Source organism: Bubalus kerabau, chromosome 7 (assembly GCF_029407905.1).
Source record: "Bubalus kerabau isolate K-KA32 ecotype Philippines breed swamp buffalo chromosome 7, PCC_UOA_SB_1v2, whole genome shotgun sequence".
Classification (NCBI taxonomy): domain Eukaryota; kingdom Metazoa; phylum Chordata; class Mammalia; order Artiodactyla; family Bovidae; genus Bubalus; species Bubalus kerabau.
The window spans coordinates 41,572,054-41,596,767 of NC_073630.1; the positions used below are offsets into that span (position 1 = coordinate 41,572,054).

At 36.8% G+C, this 24,714-nt stretch overlaps 1 protein-coding gene across 22 annotated transcripts in view; it reads right to left on the reverse strand.

Annotated features, from left to right (window-relative positions):
- Positions 1 to 24,714, reverse strand: part of LCORL (ligand dependent nuclear receptor corepressor like) — a 175,030-nt gene that overhangs the window by 89,326 nt on the left and 60,990 nt on the right. For 14 of the 22 annotated variants that reach the window (XM_055588099.1, XM_055588100.1, XM_055588091.1 and 11 more), the window contains 2 exons: positions 22,783 to 22,862; positions 21,754 to 21,883 (listed from right to left, as the gene is read on the reverse strand). In XM_055588099.1, coding sequence (XP_055444074.1) covers positions 21,754 to 21,883; positions 22,783 to 22,862 — 210 coding nt within the window. Of the gene's footprint in view, positions 1 to 20,266; positions 20,314 to 21,753; positions 21,884 to 22,782; positions 22,863 to 24,714 lie in introns of all 22 variants that reach the window. The other 8 variants (XR_008716983.1, XM_055588109.1, XM_055588108.1 and 5 more) reach the window with 2 other exon arrangements.

Genomic DNA, 24,714 nt, shown 5'->3' on the forward strand with positions numbered 1-24,714 from the left:
AGACCTTTGTTGGCAAAGTAATGTCTCTGCTTTTCAATATGCTATCTAGGTTGGTCATAACTTTCCTTCCAAGGAGTAAGCGTCTTTTAATTTCATGGCTGCAGTCACCATCTGCAGTGATTTGGGAGCCCAAAAAAAGTCTGACACTATTTCCACTGTTTCCCCATCTATTTCCCATGAAGTGATGGGACTGGATGCCATGATCTTTGTTTTCTGAATGCTGAGCTTTAAGCCAACTTTTTCACTCTCCACTTTCACTTTCATCAGGAGGCTTTTTAGTTCCTCTTCACTTTCTGCCTTAGTCTCCTCTAAACAGTGAAAGTTTTGCACTTTCCTTGTCTTTCATGATATTACACATTTTGGATGAGTACTGGTCAGTTATTTGGGAGAATGTACCTCAATACAGCTGATGCTTTCTCACGTTCAGTTCAGTTATGCATCTTTGGCAAGAATACTACAAAAAGAATGTGAATTTCTCAGTGCATCAGATCAGTGCACCAATAAGACTGGATGTTTTTTAAGACTGGTGATGCTACCCTGGAAATCTGCTGGGTTTCTGTATTGCAATGCTTCTCCTTCTCTCTTCATAATTAATACACTGGGGGAGATACTGTTAGAATGATATTCTGTTTCTCATCAAAATTTTGCCCACTGATTTTAGCACTCATTGCTGGATGCAATGATTGTCACCGTGGTGTTCTAAGGATGATTTTAATTTCCTGCATTCCTTATATTTTAAAATTGGAATTCTTTTGTAAGCTAGAGCTGTCCCTTCTTCATTTATATCAATGTGAAAAAATGAATACTGATTTTACTCTATGGATTATACCCTTATTTTTTTTCTCAAGTTGTTCCAGTTTTGACCATTAGAAGCTCTTTCAGGTTGGCTGGCACCTGTGTCCTACCAACTTACCTTTTATCGAGACTTCCTTACTTTTTGGCTTCTCGGGTGGCTCAGATGGTAAAGAATCTGCCTGCAATGCAGGAGACCCAAGTTCAATCCCTGGGTCGAGATGATCCCCCGGAGAAGGGAAAGGATACTCACTCCAGTATTCTGGCCTGGAGAATTCCATGGACAGAGGAGCCTGATAGGCTATAGTTCATGGTGTCACAAAGAGTCAGACAATGACTGAGTGACTAAACACGCTTTTGATTTCTGGTACCACACTTCAGTTCAGTCACTCAGTCGTGTCCAACTCTTTGCGACTCCATGGACTGCTACATGCCAGGCCTCCCTGTCCATCACCAACTCCTGGAGTTTACTCAAACTCACGTCCATTGAGTTAGTGATGCCATCCAACCATCTCATCCTTTGTCATCCCCTCCTACTCCTGCCTTCAATCTTTCTCAGTATCAGGGTCTTTTCAAATGAGTCAGCTTTGCATCAGGTGGCCAAAGTACTGGAGCTCCAGCTTCAACATCAGTCCTTCCAATGAACTCCCAGGACTGATCTCCTTTAGGATGGACTGGTTGGATCTCCATGCACTCCAAGGGACTCTCAGGAGTCTTCTCCAACACCACAGTTCAAATGCATCAATTCTTCAGTGCTCAGCTTTCTTTATAGTTCAACTCTCACATCCATACGTGACTAATGGATAAACCATAGCCTTGACTAGATAGACCTTTGTTGGCAAAGTAATATCTCTGCTTTTTGATATGCTATCTAGGTTGGTCATAACTTTTCTTCCAAATAGTGAGCATCTTTTAATTTCATGGCTGCAGTCACCATCTGCAGTGATTTTGGAGCCCCCCAAAATAAAGTCTGCCACTGTTTCCACTGTTTCCCCATCTATCTGCCATGAAGTGATGGGACTGGATGCCATGATCTTAGTTTTCTGAATGCTGAGCTTTAAGCTAACTTCTTTACTCTCCTCCTTCACTTTCATCAAGAGGCTCTTTAGTTCTTCACTTTCTCCCATTAGGGTGGTGTCATCTGCATATCTGAGGTAACTGATATTTCTCCTGGCAATCTTGATTCCAGCTTGTGCTTCATCCAGTCCAGCATTTCTCATGATGTACTCTGCATATAAGTTAAATAAGCAGGGTGACAATATACAGCCTTGACATACTCCTTTTCCTATATGGAACCAGTCTATTGTTTCATGCCCACTTCTAACTGTGGCTTCGTGACCTGCATACAGATTTCTCAAGAGGCAGGTCTGGTGGTCTGGTATTCCCATCTCTTTCAGAATTTTCCAGTTTATTGTGATCCACACAGTCAAAGGCTTTGGCATAGTCAAGACAGCAGAAATAGATGTTTTTCTGGAACTCTCTTGCTTTTTCCATGATCCAGTGGATGCTGGCAATCTGACCTCTGGTTCCTCTGCCTTTTCTAAAACCAGCTTGAACATCTAGAAGTTCACAGTTCACGTATTGTTGAAGCCTGGCTTGGAGAATTTTGAGCATTACTTTGCTAGCGTGTGAGATGAGTGCGATTGTACGGTAGTTTGAGCATTCTTAGGCATGCCTTTTTTGGGACTGGAATGAAAACTGACCTTTTCCAGTCCTATGGCCACTGCTGAGTTTTCCAAATTTGCTGGTATATTGAGTGCAGCACTTTCACAGCATCATCTTTTAGGATTTGAAATAGCTCAACCGGAATTCCATCACCTCCACTCGACTTCACATTCCAGGATGTCTGGAATTCTGGTACCACAAGATGCTCCAAATTCATTTTATATTTTCCCAACCCCAGCCATGGAAGCAACCACTTCTCCAAGGAGCCTTGGTTCTCTTGACTGAAAAAGTCTTATTTTATTAAGGACTTATATCAATGTAAATAGAATTCCTGCACTTCAGGAGATCATCTTACTTAATCCCTGACTACATGCACAGATGATTTTGGACAGCACCATTTTACAGCACTGCTCCAATATGTTTTTTTGTTGTTGTTCTAACAAAATATTTAACAATAAAGGAATGCTCTCTACTAACAGTCTAAAACATTTCCAGGTTTAACAAGGATTGAGTCAAAGAAATGGATGCAACCGCAAAAACTTGTTATAGTTTTATTTCTATAACCTTCCAGACACATATAAGGCCTGCAACCCTGGAACTTCAGTCACTCCAATAAACGACAATGCCAGAGGTACATAAATATACCCTAATCTAGGTAGGCACTGACCATTACTCCACCAAAGAGTGAGTGTTTCTTTTACAAATAAACCTCAGCAACAACAACCACTACTGCCAAAATAATAAGTATGCTTTTTAGAAAAACAAACATAAAGTAAAAAAATAACCAGCATTTAATATAGGCTCACAGATGGTTTTGTAGAATTTTAGAGTATTTTAAATTGAAAAGTGAAATATGTACAAAGTAAATCAGGAGCCACTAGGCCATAACATGCCCAAATAATACCAGAAGTTCAAATAATACCAGACTATTAGAGCATATGATCAGACTCACAAGCATATATGGCTAGTATCATTGTTCCAATTGTTCATCAGAAACACTGGTAGCCTAACTTAGTATGTATGTTTAAGATAGGAGCAACCCTATGAGGGTCCACTTTAACATGTTGCTGGCTTAAATATAAATTTTCTTAAATACACATAGAAGTATTTTAACATTTCTAGCTACTATAATGTATACTCTTGATTGTGTAGCTAAGTCGTTTTAGTTGTGTCTGACTCTTTGCCACCCTAAGGACTGTAGCCCACCAGGCTCCTCTGTCCATGGGATTCTCCAGGCAAGAATACTCGAGTGAGTTGCCATGCCCATATGAATCTAAAGAAGTAAAAAGTAACCTAAAATAATAAGTAGTTCCCAAATAATTTATATTTTTCTCTAGAAAATGTGACCTATCATTACACAAAATACAAGATTTTCACTGTTATTAGTTAATATTTTAAAATCAGCTTTGGTCCTCTAACCAATCAGAACATGGACAGAATAAGAAAAATGGCTAACAAGAACAGCCAACTTTTCAAACTATCCAGACTGAAATTTTACTTCAAAGTGTCTCAAATGATTATTAAGACTGGTTGGTATATATGCCTGTAAAATAATTTCTCTCAAACATTCTTTTAACTTTGTTTCACTTCCTTAATGCTACATAGGCTAACAAAATATATCAACACACTTTAGCAAAAACTTTCCATTTTATCAAATAAGAAATTGAAGCACAAAAGTGACTTTTTTTGTATAAAATAAACGTTGTAATTTGTATTTTATTTACCTAATCATTCTACTCCGCTAAAGTATCCAAAGAATACTACATTTGCTGCTGACAGTTCTTAAGTATTGCTGCTAAGTCACTTCAGTTGTTTCTGACTCCGTGTGACCCCATAGACGGCAGCCCACCAGGCTCCCCCGTCCCTAGGATTCTCCAGACAAGAACACTGGAGTGGGTTGCCATTTCCTTCTCCAATGCATGAAAGTGAAAAGTGAAAGTGAAGTCGCTCAGTCGTGTCCAACCCTCAGCGACCCCATGGACTGCGGCCTACCAGGCTCCTCCATCCATGGGATTCTCCAGGCAGGAGTACTGGAGTGGGATGCCACTGCATTTAAGTATTATCACTCACTTTTGAGACTGTTATGATTGATACCTGGAGAAGGAAATGGCAACCCACTCTGGTGTTCTTGCCTGGAGAATCCCAGGGACAGGGGAGCCTGGTGGGCTGTCATCTCTGGGGTCGCACAGAGTTGGACACGACTGAAGCGACTTAGCAGCAGCAGCATGATTGATACCTTATACTTTGATGTTAAGTTATTAATTCATGGGCTCCTAAAGGCAATTTTCTTCATGATTACAAAACTTGAGAACTAAATCCTTTATGATCTTCCTTTTTTGATTTAGTGTAATTCCAAGTAATTGATGATACTGATAATAAATAATACTGAATAGCAGCATTAGTTTTAGATTATTGAGTCCTTACATTAATTTTTCCTCCCACTCTTCCCCAAATTTGTTGTGGTATAACTGGTATACAAGAAAAACTACACATAAATAATGTCTAAAATTTGGTGAGTTTGGATGGCTTATCTCTTCAAGTCATCACAATAATCCTCTTAAGAATGCCAGAATTATTCCCATTATATAGAAATGGGGGCTTCCCTGGTGGCTCAGCTGGTAAAGAATCTGCCTGCAAGGTGGGAGACCTGGGTTCAATCCTGGGTTGGGAAAATACTCTGGAGAAGGGAACAGCGACCCACTCCAGTATTCTGGCCTGGAGAATTCCATGGACTCTAGAGTCCATGGGGTTGCAAAGAGTCTGAGGCAATTGAGAAATTTTCACTAGAGAAATGGAAACTAGTCTTAAAGAGGTTAAAAAGTTTGCCTAAGGTCACACAAGGCTGAATAAGTAGTAGAAGCAACTCTAGAATCCAGGTCTAACCCCAAATTTGACCTCAACTACTGTGCCATAGTATGATTAGAGAAAGTCATTTAGATGCCAGTGCCTCCTTTTCTTATACACTCAAACAAACAAAAATAGTGCAATCTGCCATAGGGCTACTCTTCCCTGGATGGCTATTATAAACATGGCACTAAGCTGGATGTTTCATTTACATTATATTAATTTGCACAATCCTAAAGGAAATCAACCCTGAACATTCACTGGAAGGACTAATGCTGAAGCTGAAGCTCCAATTCTTTGGCCACCTGACATGAAGAGCCAACTCAATGGAAAAGACCCTGATGCTGGCAAAGACTGAGGGCAAGAGAAGAAGGGGGTGACAGAGAATGAGATGGTTCGATGGCATCACCAACTCAACTGACATGAGTTTGAGAAAACTCTGGGAGATAGTGAAGGACAGGGAAGGCTGGTATACTGCACTCCATGAAGCCACAAAGAATTGGACATGACTTAGCGACTGAACAACAACAAATTTGCACAATGATGTAGTATCACCAAGTTAAATAATTGGCCTAATATCACAGTTATTTAATAAAAAAGAAACAAAACAAACAGGAAGCAACCCATCTAGATTTGATTTCATAGTCCATGTTCTTTTTTCTACAAGAAGCTACTATTGAACACACACCATACCTATCAATGCTAAAACACTAAAATCTAAACTAATATCTTTAATAAAACTATTTTTTAGTGGGTGAGGGCAGACAACAGAACACAAGCATCCACAATTATTATGCCTCTTCTGCACATGAAACTAAGCCACATAAAATGGTAAGTAGTTTACCAGAACTATATAGTGAATAAACGGTAGGGCAAGACTTTAGTCCATGTTTGATGGTAAAACTTATGTTTTGACCTTTCCACTGACAATAGAAACATTTTAAAGACTTCATTCAAAACACTTAAGGGAGAACACACACGCGCGCACACGCACACAATCCATATGCAGAAAAGGCAGGGGATGATTGCTATGAAGTAACAGATCAGACATCAGATCAGATCAGTCGCTCAGTCATGTCCAACTCTTTGCGACCCCATGAATCGCAGCATGCTGGGCCTCCCTGTCCATCACCAACTCCCGGAGTTCACTCAGACTCACGTCCATCAAGTCAGTGATGCCATCCAGCCATCTCATTCTCTGTCATCCCCTTCTACTCTTGCCCCCAATCCCTCCCAGCATCAGAGTCTTTTCCAATGAGTCAACTCTTCGCATGAGGTGGCCAAAGTACTGGAGTTTCAGCTTTAGCATCATTCCTTCCAAAGAAATCCCAGGGCTGATCTCCTTCAGAATGGACTGGTTGGATCTCCTTGCAGTCCAAGGGACTCTCAAGAGTCTTCTCCAACACCACAGTTCAAAAGCATCAATTCGTGGGCACTCAGCCTTCTTCACAGTCCAACTCTCACATCCATACATGACCACAGGAAAAACCATAGCCTTGACTAGACGGACCTTTGTTGGCAAAGTAACGTCTCTGCTTTTCAATATGCTATCTAGGTTGGTCATAACTTTGCTTCCAAGGAGTAAGTGTCTTTTAATTTCATGGCTGAAGTCACCATCTGCAGTGATTTTGGAGCCCCCCAAAATAAAGTCTGACACTGTTTCCACTGTTTCTCCATCTACTTCCCATGAAGTGATGGGACTGGATGCCATGATCTTCGTTTTCTGAATGTTGAGCTTTAAAGCCAACTTTTTCACTCTCCACTTTCACCTTCATCAAGAGGCTTTTTTCTGAATGTTGAGCTTTAAAGCCAACTTTTTCACTCTCCACTTTCACCTTCAACAAGAGGCTTTTTAGTTCCTCTTCACTTTCTGCCATAAGGCTGGTGTCATCTGCATATCTGAGGTTATTGATGTTTCTCCCAGCAATCTTGATTCCAACTTGTGTTTCTTCCAGTCCAGTGTTTCTCATGATGTACTCTGCATATAAGTTAAATAAAACAGGGTGACAATATACAGCCTTGACGTACTCCTTTTCCTATTTGGAACCAGTCTGTTGTTCCATGTCCAGTCCTAACTTGCTTCCTGACCTGCATACAGATTTCTCAAGAGGCAGATCAGGTGGTCTGTTATTCCCATCTCTTTCAGAATTTTCCACAGTTTATTGTGATCCACACAGTCAAAGGCTTTGGCATAGTCAAGAAAGCAGAAATAGATGTTTTTCTGGAACTCTCTTGCTTTTTCCATGATCCAGCAGATGTTGGCAATTTGATCTCTGGTTCCTCTGCCTTTTCTAAAACCAGCTTGAACATCAGGAAGTTCATGGTTCACATATTGCTGAAGCCTGGCTTGGAGAATTTTGAGCATTACTTTACTAGAGTGTGAGATGAGTGCAATTGTGCGGTAGTTTGAGCATTTTTTGGCATTGCCTTTCTTTAGGATTGCAATGAAAACTGACCTTTTCCAGTCCTGTGGCCACTGCTGAGTTTTCCAAATTTGCTGGCATATTGAGTGCAGCACTTTCACAGCATCATCTTTCAGGATTTGGAATAGCTCAGCTGGAATTCCATCACCTCCACTAGCTTTGTTTGTAGTGAGGCTTTCTAAGGCCCACTTGACTTCACATTCCAGGATGTCTGGCTCTAGATCAGTGATCACACCATCGTGATTATCTGGGTCATGAAGATCTTTTTTGTACAGTTCTGTGTATTCTTGCCATCTCGTCTTAATATCTTCTGCTTCTGTTAGGTCCATACCATTTCTGTCCTTTATCGAGCTCATCTCTGCATGAAATGTTCCTTTGGTATCTCTGATTTTCTTGAAGAGATCTCTAGTCTTTCCCATTCTGTTGTTGTTCTCGATTTCTTTGCATTGATTGCTGAAGAAGGCTTTCTTATCTCTTCTTGCTGTTCTTTGGAACTCTGCATTCAGATGTTTATATCTTTCCTTTTCTCCTTTGCTTTTCGCTTCTCTTCTTTTCACAGCTATTTGTAAGGCCTCCCCAGACAGCCATTTTGCTTTTTTGCATTTCTTTTCCATGGGGATGGTCTTGATCCCTGTCTCCTGTACAATGTCACGAACCTCAGCCCATAGTTCATCAGGCACTCTATCTATCAGATCTAGGCCCTTAAATCTATTTCTCACTTCCACTGTATAATCATAAGGGATTTGATTTAGGTCATACCTGAATGGTCTAGTGGTTTCCCCTACTTTCTTCAATTTAAGTCTGAATTTGGCAATAAGGAGTCCATGGTCTGAGCCACAGTCAGCTCCTGGTCTTGTTTTTGTTGACTGTATAGAGCTTTTCCATCTTTGGCTGCAAAGAATATAATCAATCTGACTTCGGTGTTGACCATCTGGTGATGTCCATGTATAGAGTCTTCTCTTGTGTTGTTGGAAGACGGTGTTTGTTACGACCAGTGCATTTTCTTGGCAAAATTCTATTGTCTTTGCCCTGCTTCATTCCGTATTCCAAGGCCAAATTTGCCTGTTACTCCAGGTGTTTCTTGACTTCCTACTTTTGCATTCCAGTCCCCCATAATGAAAAGGACATCTTTTTTGGGTGTTAGTTCTAAAAGGTCTTGTAGTTCTTCATAGAATCATTCAACTTCAGCTTCTTCAGCATTACTGGTTGGGGCATAGACTTGGATTACTGGTGGCTGCGACCGGCGCGCTAAGCATGGCTGAGAAGAACTACCCCACGTCCGAGGTCAGGGGCAGAAAATGGGAGAACCCCATGCCTGAAGGGCGTGGTCAAGAGGCGTTACCCCACGTCTGAGGTCAGGGGCAGTGGCCGAGACTGCCAGACTGCGACGGCGCAAGAACGGCGGAGAGGAGCTACCCCGCATCCGAGGTCGGGGGAGCTGCCGAGAGGAGATACCCAGCATCCGAGGTCAGGGGCAGCGAGGAGAGGAGTTACCCCACGTCCGAGGTCAGGGGCGGCAGGAGGGAGGAGCTACCCCATGCCCCTAAGCCAGAGGCCAGGCACGGCGGGCGGGAGCAGCTACCCCGCACCCCCATGCCAGAGGCCGGGGCGGTGGCCGGCAGGACCAACCCCACGTCCAAGGAGCTGTGGCTGCACAAGCGCAGGAGGGCCTAGAGGAGCTATCCCACGTTGAAGGTCAGTGGTGAGGAGACACCCCTCGTCCAAGGTAAGGAGCATTGGCTGTGCTTTGCTGGAACAGCCGTGAAGAGATACCCCACACCCAAGGTAAGAGAAACCCAAGTAAGACGGTAGGTATTGCAAGAGGGCATCAGAGGGCAAACACACTGAAACCATACTCACAGAAAACTAGTCAGTCTAATCACACTAGGACCACAGCCTTGTCTAACTCAATGAAACTAAGCCATGCCCATGGGGCAACCCAAGATGGGTGGGTCATGGTGGAGAGATCTGACAGAATGTGGTCCACTGGAGAAGAGAACGGCAAACCACTTCAGTATTCTTGCCTTGAGAACCCCATGAACAGTATGAAAAGGCAAAATGATAGGATACTGAAAGAGAAACTCCCCAGGTCAATAGGTGCCCAATATGCTACTGGAGATCAGTGGAGAAATAACTCCAGAAAGAATGAAGGGATGGAGCCAAAGCAAAAACAATACCCAGTTGTGGATGTGACTGGTGATAGAAGCAAGGTCCGATGCTGTAAAGAGCAATATTGCATAGGAACCTGAAATGTCAGGTCCATGAATCAAGGCAAATTGGAAGTGGTCAAACAAGAGATGGCAAGAGTGAATGTCGACATTCTAGGAATCAGAGAACTGAAATGGACTGGAATGGGTGAATTTAACTGAGATGACCATTATATCTACTACTGCGGGCAGGAATCCCTCAGAAGAAATGGAGTGGCCATCACGGTCAACAAAAGAGTCTGAAATGCAGTACTTGGATGCAATCTCAAAAACGACAGAATGATCTCTGTTCGTTTCCAAGGCAAACCATTCAATGTAGTAATAACAAATCAGTAAGTTTTAATCAATAGAACAGTTTGAGCAAACTGTCAATATAATGTACAACTGCTGCTGCTGTTAAGTCTCTTGAGTTGTGTCCGACTCTGTGTGACCCCATAGAGAGCAGCCCATTAGGCTCCTCTGTCCCTGGGATTCTCCAGGTAAGAACACTGGAATGGGTTGTCTTTCCTTCTCCAATGCATGAAAGTGAAAAGTGAAAGTGAAGTCTTATAGTCATGCCCGACTCTTAGCGACCCCATGGACTGGAGCCTACCAGGCTCCTCCGTCCATGGGATTTTCCAGGCAAGAGTCCTAGAGTGGGGTGCCATTGCCTTCTCCGAATGTACAACTAGCCAATAGCAAATAGTAAACTGTAACTGACAGTTCACACTTATAATTAAACATGATGAAACAGTAATTTATAAAACTAATTCATTACATTTCACAAGTAAAGTATTTGATCAAACCCTCTGCTAGTCCTAGACTCCTTATATCTCAGTAAGACATATTCAGAAAGAATTAATCAGCCACTGAAGTGCCGAGAATAAGTAGTAAAAGAGCATTATAACTATATCATATTAAATGAGATAGAGAGGAAAGCTCATGTTAGATGATATGTACGAAGTGCTATTTCTACAAAAATTGCATCAAAAAAAAGACCTTTATGTGAGAGTAAAAAACTGAAAATATCAGACTCAAAATTATGGCAAGATGGAACTTGAACCTTTTATAAGACAGTTAAGGTGACAGATTGATTCACTATCTGCCTGATAACTCAGGTGATTTTTTACATTATATTTTATCATCCATAAAAGTACAGTATATGAAAAAAATTATCTAACAACAACACCACCACCAAAAAGTCCAGCTGACTAACATACCCTTCCTCTTCCTTCTTATTTCAACTCAGGACATATGAACTATTTCAGTCGTTAGCTAAATTACCTTGGCTATTAAGTTTTCATTTTTTCCTTAAAAGGTCCTGATCTTGAGATTCTAATACCACCCAATTCAACACAATGTGCTGTCTAAAATTTGGAGGCAGACCATAACCAGGTTTAATTAAGTCTTACAGCTAAAATAACAAGAGGAAACACAGTTCTAAGAATTGTGGATTAGAGTTTTAGATGTATTATTTACAAGGACAATGAAAACGTTCTACATATATGTGTTAAAGTATATCTTAAAAAGAAAATAAGCAAAAGAATTATCATAGTAGTTTTTACTCTAAAGTCATCTAACCATCTGCTGTTTTTAGGTATATAATAATAGAGATAAGCACTGTTTTAAAAGCATATTTAATAAACAGTGTGGTTTAATTAAAAAAATTTAAAATAACATGAAGAAGCTGAAACTTAAAGAGACAAAATTTAAAAAGAAAAAAAATCAGAGAAAATCAGATCTCTAAGAAATGTAGATTTTCCAGGAAGTTAAAAAAACAACAACAACAAAAAAAAACCCCTTATTTTCACAGCATTGAATACACACAACCTGTGACAGGCGGATTGAATAAAACCTGTAAACATCAGTTCTCATAAAAAAAAAAAAAACAAAAAACAAACACGAAACCCTCTCATTTTAGAAACATATTATTTCATAGAGCAAAATTTTAAGACACCTGACTATATAGCAACTGAAAGGAGGAAACTGCTTTTGCATAATCTTTTGAGCAGGCTTCTCCTGTATTTGCTTGGTCACTTGCCAATATTCCTGAACCATACTGCTGTATGGTATCCTAAAATCTCTTTGGCAGCTAAGCCATGTTATTCCACCACACACATGTAGGTATGTTCAGGAAAATTCACCTTTAAATGATTTTTCATCATTTTATCCCTAAAATGCATATTTACATAAATTGAGCAGTAAATACCTATTACATGTTGAAAGAGGATCTTCTATATTTATGATTTATGTTCTTGACCAGAACTCTGTTTAAGAAACTAAGAAATGTTTATAATGAATTGGAAAGAAAAAAATTATTAAAATATTCTTTGCCTCCAAGAAGTTAAAAATCTACTAAATAGTATTAGGGGGATATGACAGAATAATATTTAAAATTGACAAAGAAGGTAGAAATCATTTTATAGAATCAAAATTATCCTTTAAAGTCTCTTAAATACACCTATACAGCATATACATCACTTAAGGTCTACCGTCTCATACATTATTATGTATCATGAAACACACATCTTTTAAATATGAGAATCACACTCTACTTGCAGAGATGCTTTAAAGTACACGAGGTGTGTGGAAACTAAGACCTATTAAAAGAACAGTAAATTTACTTACCTCCCATCAAAAGTGTTTTGATAAAAAGATACTCTCAGCCAATCAGGCTTGGGGAAAAGTATCTCAATAAACAATGACTGGAGTATGAACAATCCTAGCATATTTTCTGTTAACTTCCAGGTGTTAAAAGAAATGTTGACTGTAAAGCAAAATGTCTTACAACTTGTTAAGGAGACTAGATTTAATGAAGTGGACCATGAAAACGATAACTGTTAACATTAATTATGATTGATAAAATCTTTCAACTTGATGCTAATCATTATTCAGGCAAATATAAAGGAGTCACAAATACCTGACACCAAATCTTCAAAAGAAATTTCAGATCATGCAGATAAAATTTTGGCTGATACAAGTGAGTTTGATAATGATGAGAAGACTCCACACATTAACAGGTGACCAGGGGCTGAAAAACTACAAGTGAACTGAATAGTTCATCCATTTTTAGTTTCTTAAAAATCCCACTGCCTTTCCTCTGACTTCAGCTGATGGTTCAGAGCTAGTTCCATGGATTCAGATATTCATCTGTTCATTACTTCCCCAGCTCACTCTGGCTTAATATTACTCATCACCAAACAGCAACAAAAACTAAGCCTTCATCTCTTTTATTACCATCACACTTCATGTAAGCAACTCTTTATTAAACATTTTGTAAAATGGCTTTTTGATTATTTTACTAAGTATTACTGATAATCACTATCTTATATTATTTAATACATGTTAAATAATACATGTTCCTTGGTCAAGTTACTTAAATTATTTTTTTGTATATAAGTAAAGGAACAGTAGAATCAAATAATCTCTAAATCCTGTATCTGCTTTAAAATGCTGTAATTTTAGCTTGGTCTTAAAAGGAAAATAAGTAGTCTGTAAAACTGAGGAATAGGAGTGGCAATCACCTCCCACATGCCTGATACATAATTTTTCAAAATCCATATTATCTTTAACTCTTGAAATGTATTTCCCCCAGGTTTTCTGTAGTTTGATACCCTTTTTTTTTTTTTTTTAAATGGTTGTGCAAATGTTACTTGAATACCACCTGTGCCCTGGTATTCCCTATGCTCCTCTTCCTCCTTTGTCTCCAACACTTAAATATATATTTATATCTAGCATGTGTGTAAGGCAGGTGACTGTGTGTGTGTGTATGCATGTGCATACATGTACACTGAACCACAAACATAATTTACTTATTTACTGCTTGCTTCCCCTTACTATCACACAAAAGTTCATGCAGACAGAGATGTTTTTGTCTTTTTTTTCACTAATATGGTACCTAGCATATAGAAGGAACTTTCCTGAATGAATTAACTTCTCTAATCATGGATGCGAAATATGTTTTATAAAGGCCAACTTGCTAGTCTTGCTTTGGGGGGAAGTCACACTCAAGGAAAGAAAGAACTAAATTATTAGCATTTTATGAAAGAACACATGGGTGATGATATATCTGGTGAATTTATGAGTTACTCAAGAAAATCAGAAAAGTATTCTAAGAAGATTTTTAAATGATATTAATAAGTTAATACAAAAAAGCTAAACAGTACATAGTAATTATAGAATTATAGAATTTTTCCAGTTCAGAACTCTGATTATTTTGAATAGCATATATAGATTACTACATTTATTTATACACAGGCCAATTCCATTATCTGCCATACTAGAGACAAAGTACAGGGAAGAAATATTACCCAGGGACAGATGGTGATACAAAAAAAAGGGCCCCAAATAGAATTATACTCTTCTGAGAATTAGGTCTTCCCTCTCACCTAACAGACTACATTTTTTAAACTTAATTAGAATGTGCAAAGAAATAATTTAGACAGAACTTCTTATATAAAGAGAAATGGAAGAACTACTGCTTCCTCAAAATTTAAATGATGTCCTTAAAAGGTTATCAGGGTTGTGTAAAACCACTGAAAAGAATAATTCAATGACCAAACATTTCTGAAAGAAATTTGGAATCACTTTTATTTTCATTATTTAGGCTGATTCCTAGAACACTTTCTTATCACATACAAGGACTCATTAAAGACTTTGCTAAAAGATCTAGTATACTATAAGTCATGCTTTTAAAAAAAAAATGATCTTTTAAATCATGATTTTAAAGCATTACTGCTGAGCTTTAAAATATTCCTTTTCTATATGCACTCAATTAAGTTATTGAGTTTTGAGTGTATCAGATACAATTCTAAGTGCTAGGGATATAGCATAATAAAAATCCCATCTTATTGTTCTTATATTGTAGAAGTAGCAGAAACAACAAACACATTAAAAGAGGAGTCAGTTAGAAAAACAAACAAAAAGCAGAATGATAGGAAAGACTGAAAAAATTATCATAAACAGGGTGGTTGGAGCAACAAGTGATCAGGGCCAGGGGTAATGTTTGCTAATACAACGGAGTGCAATGCTCAGGTGCAAACAAGGATTTTAGACAGAGGTAATAGCAACAGCAAGTGAGAAGACCCTGAGACGGCAATAAGGTTAGCACATCAGAGGATGAGCAAAAAGCCAGAGTCTGCAAAAGAATGAGCAATAAGAGATTTGACTGAAAAGGAGGCTAAACTAGGCCATGTAGATCAAACCTCTGATAGATTTTACTCTAAGTGACATGCAAAGCCACCGGAAACTTTTGGGCAGAGGAATAATGTACTGGTTTGGGCTTCAGAAATATTTTGTGTAGAAAAATGAACTGGTCGGAAAGAGAAAAGTAGAAAGAGAAACAGTTCGGAGGCTCTTTAACACATATTGACAAGGGGATTTTTGCAGAAACTAATGCTTGTGGTGTTAATATGTCTCTGGTCAATATTAAGTAGTACATGCCAGAGATGAAGTCTCTTGGATTAGAGTGGCAGCAATGAAACAGTGAGACACGGTCAGATTTAGAATAGATTTTGAAGGTAGAACAACAAATGGGAGTTGATGATAGGTTGCATGTGTGTATAGAGGATACTGAGCAATCAAGAAAAGTTTCTTGTTTTGGGGACTAGCAACCAACTAGGGTCAAGAGTGATACTTTTCACTAAGACAGGAAAGGTTGGGACAGAAGTTTGGGAAAGTAAAATCAAGAATTCTGTTTTACAGAGGTCATGTGAAGTGCCTATTAGATATTCTAATGAAGAATACCAAGTAGACAGATATAAGAGAGAAAAGCTAGAGAAAAGATTAGGATTAGATATAATCCTACAATATCCAGATGTCACCAACACATACTACTGGATGAAATGAAGCTATCAAGTAAGAGAAGCCATTTGAGAAGAAAAGACACTGCGGACTAACTCTTGGGCTCTTCAATATTTAAAGGTAAAGAAAACAAAAACCAGCAAGAAGCATGTGAAAGAAGTAATTTGCAAGACAGGGGGAAAAAATGAAAAGAATATAATATCCTAGAAACCAGGATTAAGGAAGTGATCAACCCTATCACTGATGAATGGTGAAAATCTGAATAAGGTGAGAATTGATTAACTTTCCTCTAAAGAGTATAAAATGGAATTACCAATGAAAATGATAAAACAGTTTCAGTACGGTAGTAGAAAAGAAAGTCTAATCAGGATGAGTTGAAAAGAAAAGAACACAGTGAAGATGGTTAAAAGCACAGAAAATAAGTACCTACTATGTGTCAGATGCTAGAGATATCCCAGTAGGAAAAAAAAACAAAAATCCAATTCTTCATGGTGTTTATATACTAGTAGATGGAAAAAGACAGTGAATAATACATTAAAAAAAATAAGCAAATGATATAATGTTAGAAGGTAACTGTACTACAAAAAGGAGTGGTGGTTTTTAGTTGTGAAGAATTTGAGGAGAGGGATATAAAATAATTACCTAGGTGTTTAACTTTAGTCAAGTTCAGCTGTTCCAGGGCAAGTGTATAATATATGGGGTATAGGGTCAAAATCCAGATGAGGTTCTGACATGCAAATATGAGAAAGGAAAAGAGAAGCAAGGAAGTTAAGATTTTATAGAAAGATGATTACAGCAATCAAGCACAGTATCTGAAATGAGTAAGGAGAAAAGTAAAGTCATGAGACAATGAATAGTGAGAAGTGGTATGGTCAATAGATTGGGGGTTGCAAGAAGGTTAAAAAAATATTGGGATGACTATTAAAATGGTAGTCAGAAATAGGGATGGTTGAAATTATATTTGGGAGGTGGCAAAGGTCTAGGGATGATCATCAGAAAGGTGGCTGGAGTGGAATGGAGGAAAAGATCATTAGAAATGGAGAGGTCAAGTAACTGAGAAGCCAGAATGTTGCATGAATCAGCTGCATAGTATTTGAAGTCACCAAGAACTAAGACGGGAGCAAGAAAGTGAAAAAAGTTAGTAGAGGTGTGTAACATGATGATGTGGATGGAACAGGTAGATGTCAGGTGCTTTAGACAAGCTCAGGGTTTTGAGTGAGGACAGTAAATAGATGACTGGAAAGCAGCTATAAAGATCTCAGAACTTGTCAATTTTATCATTCCTGTATTACATAAAGCAAGCAATTAAAAACATTTAGCAAGAGAAAGGGCTACAAAAGCATCTTTTATGAATATACAGGTTTCACCTAAAGCAATAAAGTAAAGGGAACATTAAGAGAAAAGACTGAGGATATAGGGGATTGTTGATGAAAGATCACAAGTTTCAGAAGACACAGTGGAAAAAAATATGGGTGCTTATAAAGGGGTAACTGATTAGGTCAAATTAGAGATTAAAGAAGACAAAAGGAGATAAAAGAATCCAGGTAATGGTAAATGAATAATCTAACAGTCTGTCTTTAATTCCTACTATGGATGGTGTTACAGGCAGAAAGGTGACTTTAACAGAAATGCCTAATATCTTAAATCCAGTTATAACTTTAAATGTGTTCTCAGAATTTCATTCATATCATCTATGTATATGGCCCCCCCCCAAAAAAAATCTTTTCATGAACACCTCTGGATTATGACTCATAATAGTATGTGGATTATTTTACCACACTAACATACAGTTTGGAGAAGGCAATGGCAACCCACTCCACTACTCTTGCCTGGAAAATCCCATGGGTGGAGGAGTCTGGTTGCAGTCCATGGGGTTGCTAGGAGTCAGACATGACTGAAGCGACTTGGCAGCAGCAGCAACATACAGTTCCCTGAGAGTTCCAAAAAGGCAACCCACATATAAAGAGAAAGCCAAGGGGCCTTCCCTGGTGGCTCAGATGGTAAAGAATCTGACTGCACTGTGGGAGACCTGGGTTCGATCCCTGGGTCAGGAAGATTCCCCTGGAGAAGGGGATGGTTACCTGCTCCAGTATTCTTGCCTGGAGAATTGCATGGACAGAGGAGTCTGGCGGGCTACAGTCTATGGGGTTGCAAAGAATATAACACTTTAAATTCACTTTTTCAGTGTATGACCACATGGTATCAGAAAGGTGCATTTGTATAAGAAATACTTAGGGCATGAATGAATCAGGTCAAATTTATATAGCCATTCAAAGATACCTGCATTTAAGAGAAAAGCAATCTAAAAGATTTAATACTCCTGTTTCTAAGAAGTCAAATGTTTTAGTATCAGACATAATCCAATTAATTAATAAGAAGTATTAATATTTATTTCATGCAATATTATAAAGCTTAAAAATTAAAAGTTTAAAGGGAAAAAGATTTGTGTTCAGAAAAGGCATGAAAAACTTTATATAAAACCTGGCTATCAATTAATTTCAGGGGAAAAGATTGGTTAATAGCAGCTTTCAACTATATATCAAGAAGGGCTTCAAAAAGAAATGGCCAGAATAATAGTCAAATGAATGTTAAATATGTGTTGTGGGGGGGTGGGGTGGGGGGTAGGGGGGGTGGAGGATAAAGTAGGAAAAACATCATATTTTGATGAAGGAAGGTTTTATTTTATTATATACTTAGCAGTATGATTCATTCAGCTACAATGTGCATACTATCTGTCCTATTTAGTTAAGTATGTTTCTTTAACTGAAAAATAAAAGAGATATCTTCTTGAATTGTAAGCTAGTGATTTATACTGCTTCAGGTGATCAGAGAATATGAAGCCTAAAGTCAAAATAATTTAGTTTACATCCTATGAGGATAGCTTCAGAAAAGGCATTTTATATTTATATGCCTATGTTTATCCACATTTCAAAACAAATAACATATTCATGCTAAACATATATAGTAATAAATTTAAGTACAAAGTAGAAGATAAACTATATATACATGCACAACAATTTTGTTCTTCAAATGGAATAAGTATAATACCATAAGTATGTGGAAAAACTGGAACATATCTTAGTGTATCTCAGTGCTCATTCATCCATTCAAGAAATATTTATTGAAGATACAAGATGTGACAAGTACTATTCCATATACTGAGGATTCTGCAATTAACAAAACAAAGTCCCTGCTATCATGGAGGCTTCATTCTACTCTAGCACTCTACGTAAATGTGCAGGTTAACGTCTACAAGGAACTCAATTCTGAAACATTTCTAAAGAATATACAAAATTAGTTAAAAATTCACTTCTACACTAAAATATCCCCTCTCGCTGACTATACTTATTCAACCCACAAAGAGTATTTTTGACTAGCTTCTAATATAAGGGATTGTCCAAACTGTATTTAGATTAAGTAATAAGCTTTTCCAGTTATTAAATAGTGTAAGGGAACTAATCACTAAAGCTGTTCATAGTTCATATGAAGGAAAGATGGAATGCTCTGAATTTCTGATAGGTCCTCTCTAGTGTTCCCAATTCAATTAAAATAATCCTAATTCTAGGCTGCTAAGTAGTAGAAAACAGGAAGATTTTTCTACTTAATACTTAGAATCTAAGTGTTCTTCACATAAAACATCTTTGACCTTTTAAAAATTTCTTCCCAGGGTTCAAATGTTCACAACTCAAAACTTAACTTCTCTGAGCTTCATTATCTTTATCTGTTAAAATGATAACAAAAGTATCTATCTCTCAACAATGTTTTGGGATTAAATGGGCTTAGTGTTCAATCATAATTGGTGACATCAACCATAATAATTATCCCAAGTGTGAGTTCTCAATAAAAGTAACGTATCATCGAAGCCCATAAAACTATAGTTAGGAAAGATAATAAACAAGCTATAATAAGAATATTAAAAGATTTCTCTGTGTTTTGGCAAGATGATCACGTGCTTATGTTCCTCAAACTAAGCAACAGATTCAAAGTATCAGTAATACTAATGTTACTAATATCCAGAACTCCTAAAAATGACTGACTTTGTGAAATGTTCAGGAATCAAATAAAAACTTCACCAACCAACTAGAGGCTTCTATTAGCATTTTATTTGCTTCCAAAGACGCAGAAGTATTTCCTATCTTTAAAAACAAAATTTTTTTTTTTTTTTTTGCCTTTTGTTTCAAAGTTAAAGAACTTACTAAAGAAATAAATGCATAAAGGAATTAAGACCATTTAAAAGATACTGTTACTATCTTCTAGCCACATCCTAGTCAGACCATATTGGAAATCTCGAAAACTATTTCATTCATAGAAATTAAAAACAAACAACAGAAACAATGCCAAGTAAACAAGTAGAAAAGTCCTTATGTTTAATTAAGGTGATGATGGACCACAAATAAAGAAATTAACAAAGACAAAAATACTAAAGACCTAAAGTAAGGCAAAAATACTACTAATAAGAACCTTTTATTTAAAAACTCTGTGATCCTTCAAAGATCTCGAAGAAAAACAAAAAATCCCAAATGGAGAGGTCACTAAATATCCATGAACACTCACCCAACCACTGGTAGGAGACCTCTTGAAGACCCAGATGCTTGAATCAGCTGAAATAGTACCAATTTTTTACTGATTACTCTTAATAGGGCAATGGAGCACAGGTTAACTCCATACTATCAAATATTAAAAGTTACTATTATTAATTTCTACCTACTACCATTACAAATTACTCAAAGGAGAAGGAGACTGAGTAATGAGTTCTAAGATGAGTGAAACTTACTGCATGCATGTGTGTAAATGCATACATTTCCTCCAGCTCTCTTTGTGATGTAAACCTGAGAATGTAATTCTTCTCGTAAGTGTAAATATACAGGCAGAATAAAATTTTCTAAATTAATACAAAATCCTTAAAGCATGTAAAATATTTTTATATTGGTTTATGTAGAAAAATTCTTTAAATTTGTTTTTTAAAGACAATGACAATTTCTCAATATGAGTTACTTTAATTACACACAGGGAAAGATTTTCAGTCCTTTACACTTAAAAATATATATAGTTCTTAATTTTAGGCCTTTTAATATGCTAATTATTATTCTAATCAGAGGATTTTCATATTTCAACACATAAAAGAACTCATAACACTAAGACTGAACAAAAGCCTCCTTTCTCAAAGGTAAGGACAATATTCAACATTACAGATTAAAACTTGAAAGTTACCTATTTAACAGAAAATATCTGATGTTACCTAATTCAAAGTATTAAAAGCACTATCAGTACTTAGATGAACATACAGTACCATTTTCTTCATCTCTGGAAGTTGGGAGGTATGATGAGCTTCCCACTACCACCCTGCATTCCCCCTAAACCATCACTTACTCCCAAGGTCTATGTGGTAAAAATTAAGACATTCTACTATTGCAGAAATGGCCAAGAAAAAAAATGGAAGGGTCTATATTTCTCTAGTTTTCTCAAGTAGCTTAAGACATAAAAACAAGTTCTGCCTGATACATATGTATCAAGCAAGGAAACACATGAAACAACCCTCATTTGGATTAAATGTTTAGATAGGCAGCAAAGAAGAACAGTGACATTGTAATAGCACATTCAAGCTATCAAAGAAACACTGAAATCTCAAGCCAGCAAATATACTACCAACCTGGCTGATAAATGATTTTTAACTGTTACATTTCTATAAACAGTTTTGCAATATATTATATCACTTATTGAACGCAAAAGAACTTCTGCAGTCTTGAGAAAAGCAACAAAATAAGGAAGACCAAAAGCATACAAAATTTTCTTCTGCCTACAGTAATTAACAAAATAAAGTCAAGGAGAGATTTGAGAATGGTGAAAAGGAAAGCCTAGCAGAAGGCTAGCCCTGTGACTGCAAATCCTAATGCCCTAAAAATATGGAGAAAAACTAAGGACAAATAAGGAAATAATCAAGAATGGAGTAGAGACTGACATTAAAAACTCGTATGTGAGAAAAATTCATACATTTTAGGTCTCTACTACAAATTTTAAATGACAAAGTATATCAATATTACCTTTCTTTCGAAAGAGTGCATTTAGGTAATTTTCTGCTTGGCATTCAATCTTTTCAGTGTTGGACTGGCCCTGAGATGATAGCTCCTCTGTTGGTGTTGACTGTGAAGAATCAAGAGATGGTATACAATCCTAAAATTAGAAGAAAACATCATAAAAAAATTACTTTTTATTTAAACATGGGACTTCATTAAAATGGCAAAAAGAAATTCTCTAAGTGTTCATTTGTTCTGTCTTTTAAATATATGAAATTATATACAGAACATAAAATTTGGGGAAGGAGTCAGGAAAAAAGAAATTTATCTTTGATAGAGGGCCAAACTAGCCTTATTTCTTAGCAAAACTACTGTCAAAAAAGAGGAAGGGGGAGAAAAGATAAAATATATTGTTAAATAAATTCACTATATAGCGTGCCAGTAATGAGAGTTTTAAGAACAAAGCAGATGTTTACCCACTAACATGACTAAAATGGGTGCAAGTTCTCCAAGTTCCCATTTCTTCTCCGCCATTCTCACAACAGTATTAAAAGAATTAGGACTTCCTACCATACAAGAAGATTCTACTTGTCTAGTTTATGCCCTGTTTACAGTAAAAACTGATAATTATTTCACAGGAGATAATTACGATATCCAAAAGACTTCATGAAAAAGTAAAAATCTAAAAAGTAGTACTACATTATCTTCCAACCACTGATTCCTAAGAAATCAGACTGTAAGGTAGTCTCAGATCAAACTAGGCTCACCTTTGTTGACCTAAATACAAAACAGAACTGAACTGAACTTTATGAGTCAGGAGTTTTAAGAAACAAATGTGAAATAAGCAAAAAAGATGAGTGTATTGGGATTTTCACCTGCAAGTTAAGCTAAATGTTAGACATCTAACATGAGACTTCAAAATATTCTTCTCATTATCAAAATCAAGTATTTAAATTTCACTGTAAGTCCCAAATTCTCAGAACAAATTAAGTTTAAAAAATTTGCATTACAACTGTGCAATTAGTTTAGAAATAATTTCATAGCACTAAAACTTACACTGACTGCTTCTCTTTGTAGGTTACAAAATGAACATTTTTCATCCATAGACCAGTCAGTCAGCTCTTCTGGTTCACAGTCTTCAAAAGAGGGAAAAATATTGATTAAATACACTAACTTTATATAAAACAAATAAAATTACCACTCTCCACAGCAATGGGTCATATAAAAAAGCTAACTACTAAAAGTAAGGGGGAAAGGCCTAAAAAAAACCTAAACCCATGACATTTAAAAAGAAATATGGAGAGTAATTTTGCACTATTATTGGACAAAGTAGCAAGAACAATGAGCTGGCTATAAATTCATTATCCAACAATAGAGTTTTAACACATTATTCGACCAGGGGATTTCTGCAGAAACTAACACCTGTAGCATTAACATGTCACTGGTTAATAATGTGTTAAGTATCATTTAACCTTCTGAAATACTCGATTTATTATTGTCTACTAATTTTTATTTTCACTATGAAAGAAATCAGAACAGACAGGGAGATACGGGATAAGGGAATAAATTTGGCACAAATGACAATATAAAACAGAGAAATGGAATAAAGCACCAGAAAAACCTACAAATTTGAGAATATGGAATGCTGTCCAAGAAAATTTAATAGAAATCCACTACTAAAAAGTCAGATCAGATTTTTTTATTACATTGCTAAAGGATTTGTTGTAAAAGTTAGGGTAAAAAACAAGTAAACAAGTTACATTATTCATTACGAAACATGGATTTTTTTCATAAGAATGTTCCTTATAATCCAACTACTGGAATATATTAGAGAGTTCGTGGAAAACATTTTCAAATGAAGGAATTTTATGAAGAAATAATAACTTTGCCATCCTAACTATACTTGGTATAGACAGAGATTTTTCAGACTTACTCCTTGAAACAGAAACTCCCTCCAATTTCTTTTCCCAAATAAGTTAATACACAGAACCTCAAATACAGAAACCATCATCATCTAAGGCAGCTACATTAGAACTAATTTGAAAAGCACTGGTGTACCATAGTAATTTCTTATACTTTTGAAATGTTTAATGAAATCAAATACTTGTTTTCTGCTAAACAACAAAGGAAATAAACTCATCTTTCTGGAATGATAATGAATAAATACTAGATAGGTTCAGCCTCTTGCATTAATTCAGATACACAGGTCAGAATAGAAGATATATAATTTGTTGGAATATAAAGAGTACAGTGATAGATTCCTTTCATTTCTGGCAGTGGTCCAGAAATATTCCCATTATTTATTTAAACTTGGAAAGAATAGGGAATGGGAACGTAAGATCCAGTATGGAGTAATGGAAAGATGACTGGATTTGAAGTCTCCAAAAATCTGGAATGGAATCTACTAGTTATAGCCTTGCCAAGCCAGGCTTTTAATTTCCGTATCTGTAAAATAAGGATACTGTCACCTAACTTATTTGTGATCAAATTTTTAAAATATTAAAATATTTTATAAACTACAAAACATCATGCAAAGGCTAATTATTAGTCAGGTACAGTCACTAGTCATTATTTTTTAAATTCTGTACTATGACACATGTATTTAATAAAGTTAGTTTGCAGAAGACAGATAACTTTAATTGAATATCTGCTTAAGAAAACTGATCAATTTGTGTAAACAATCTGACAAATCAAAAGGTTTACATAATCTATACAATTAAAAACCCAGAACTGTAGTTATGCAGGTTCATAATTTTTTCCAACTTTTTACCCAGTCACTATATCAGAATCACAGACTCACACTCTTGAATGTAAGACTATGCAGTGTCTCTTACAGAGAGTGAGGCACAGCTTTCTGACCAATGAAATGAATATATAAGAAGTGACAGTATACCACTCTAAACAGAGGCTTTAAAAGACATGGCAAATTCCCCATGGCAATTATCTTGAACTTTCACCATCCAACATCAGAAGAACTTGCCCCATAAA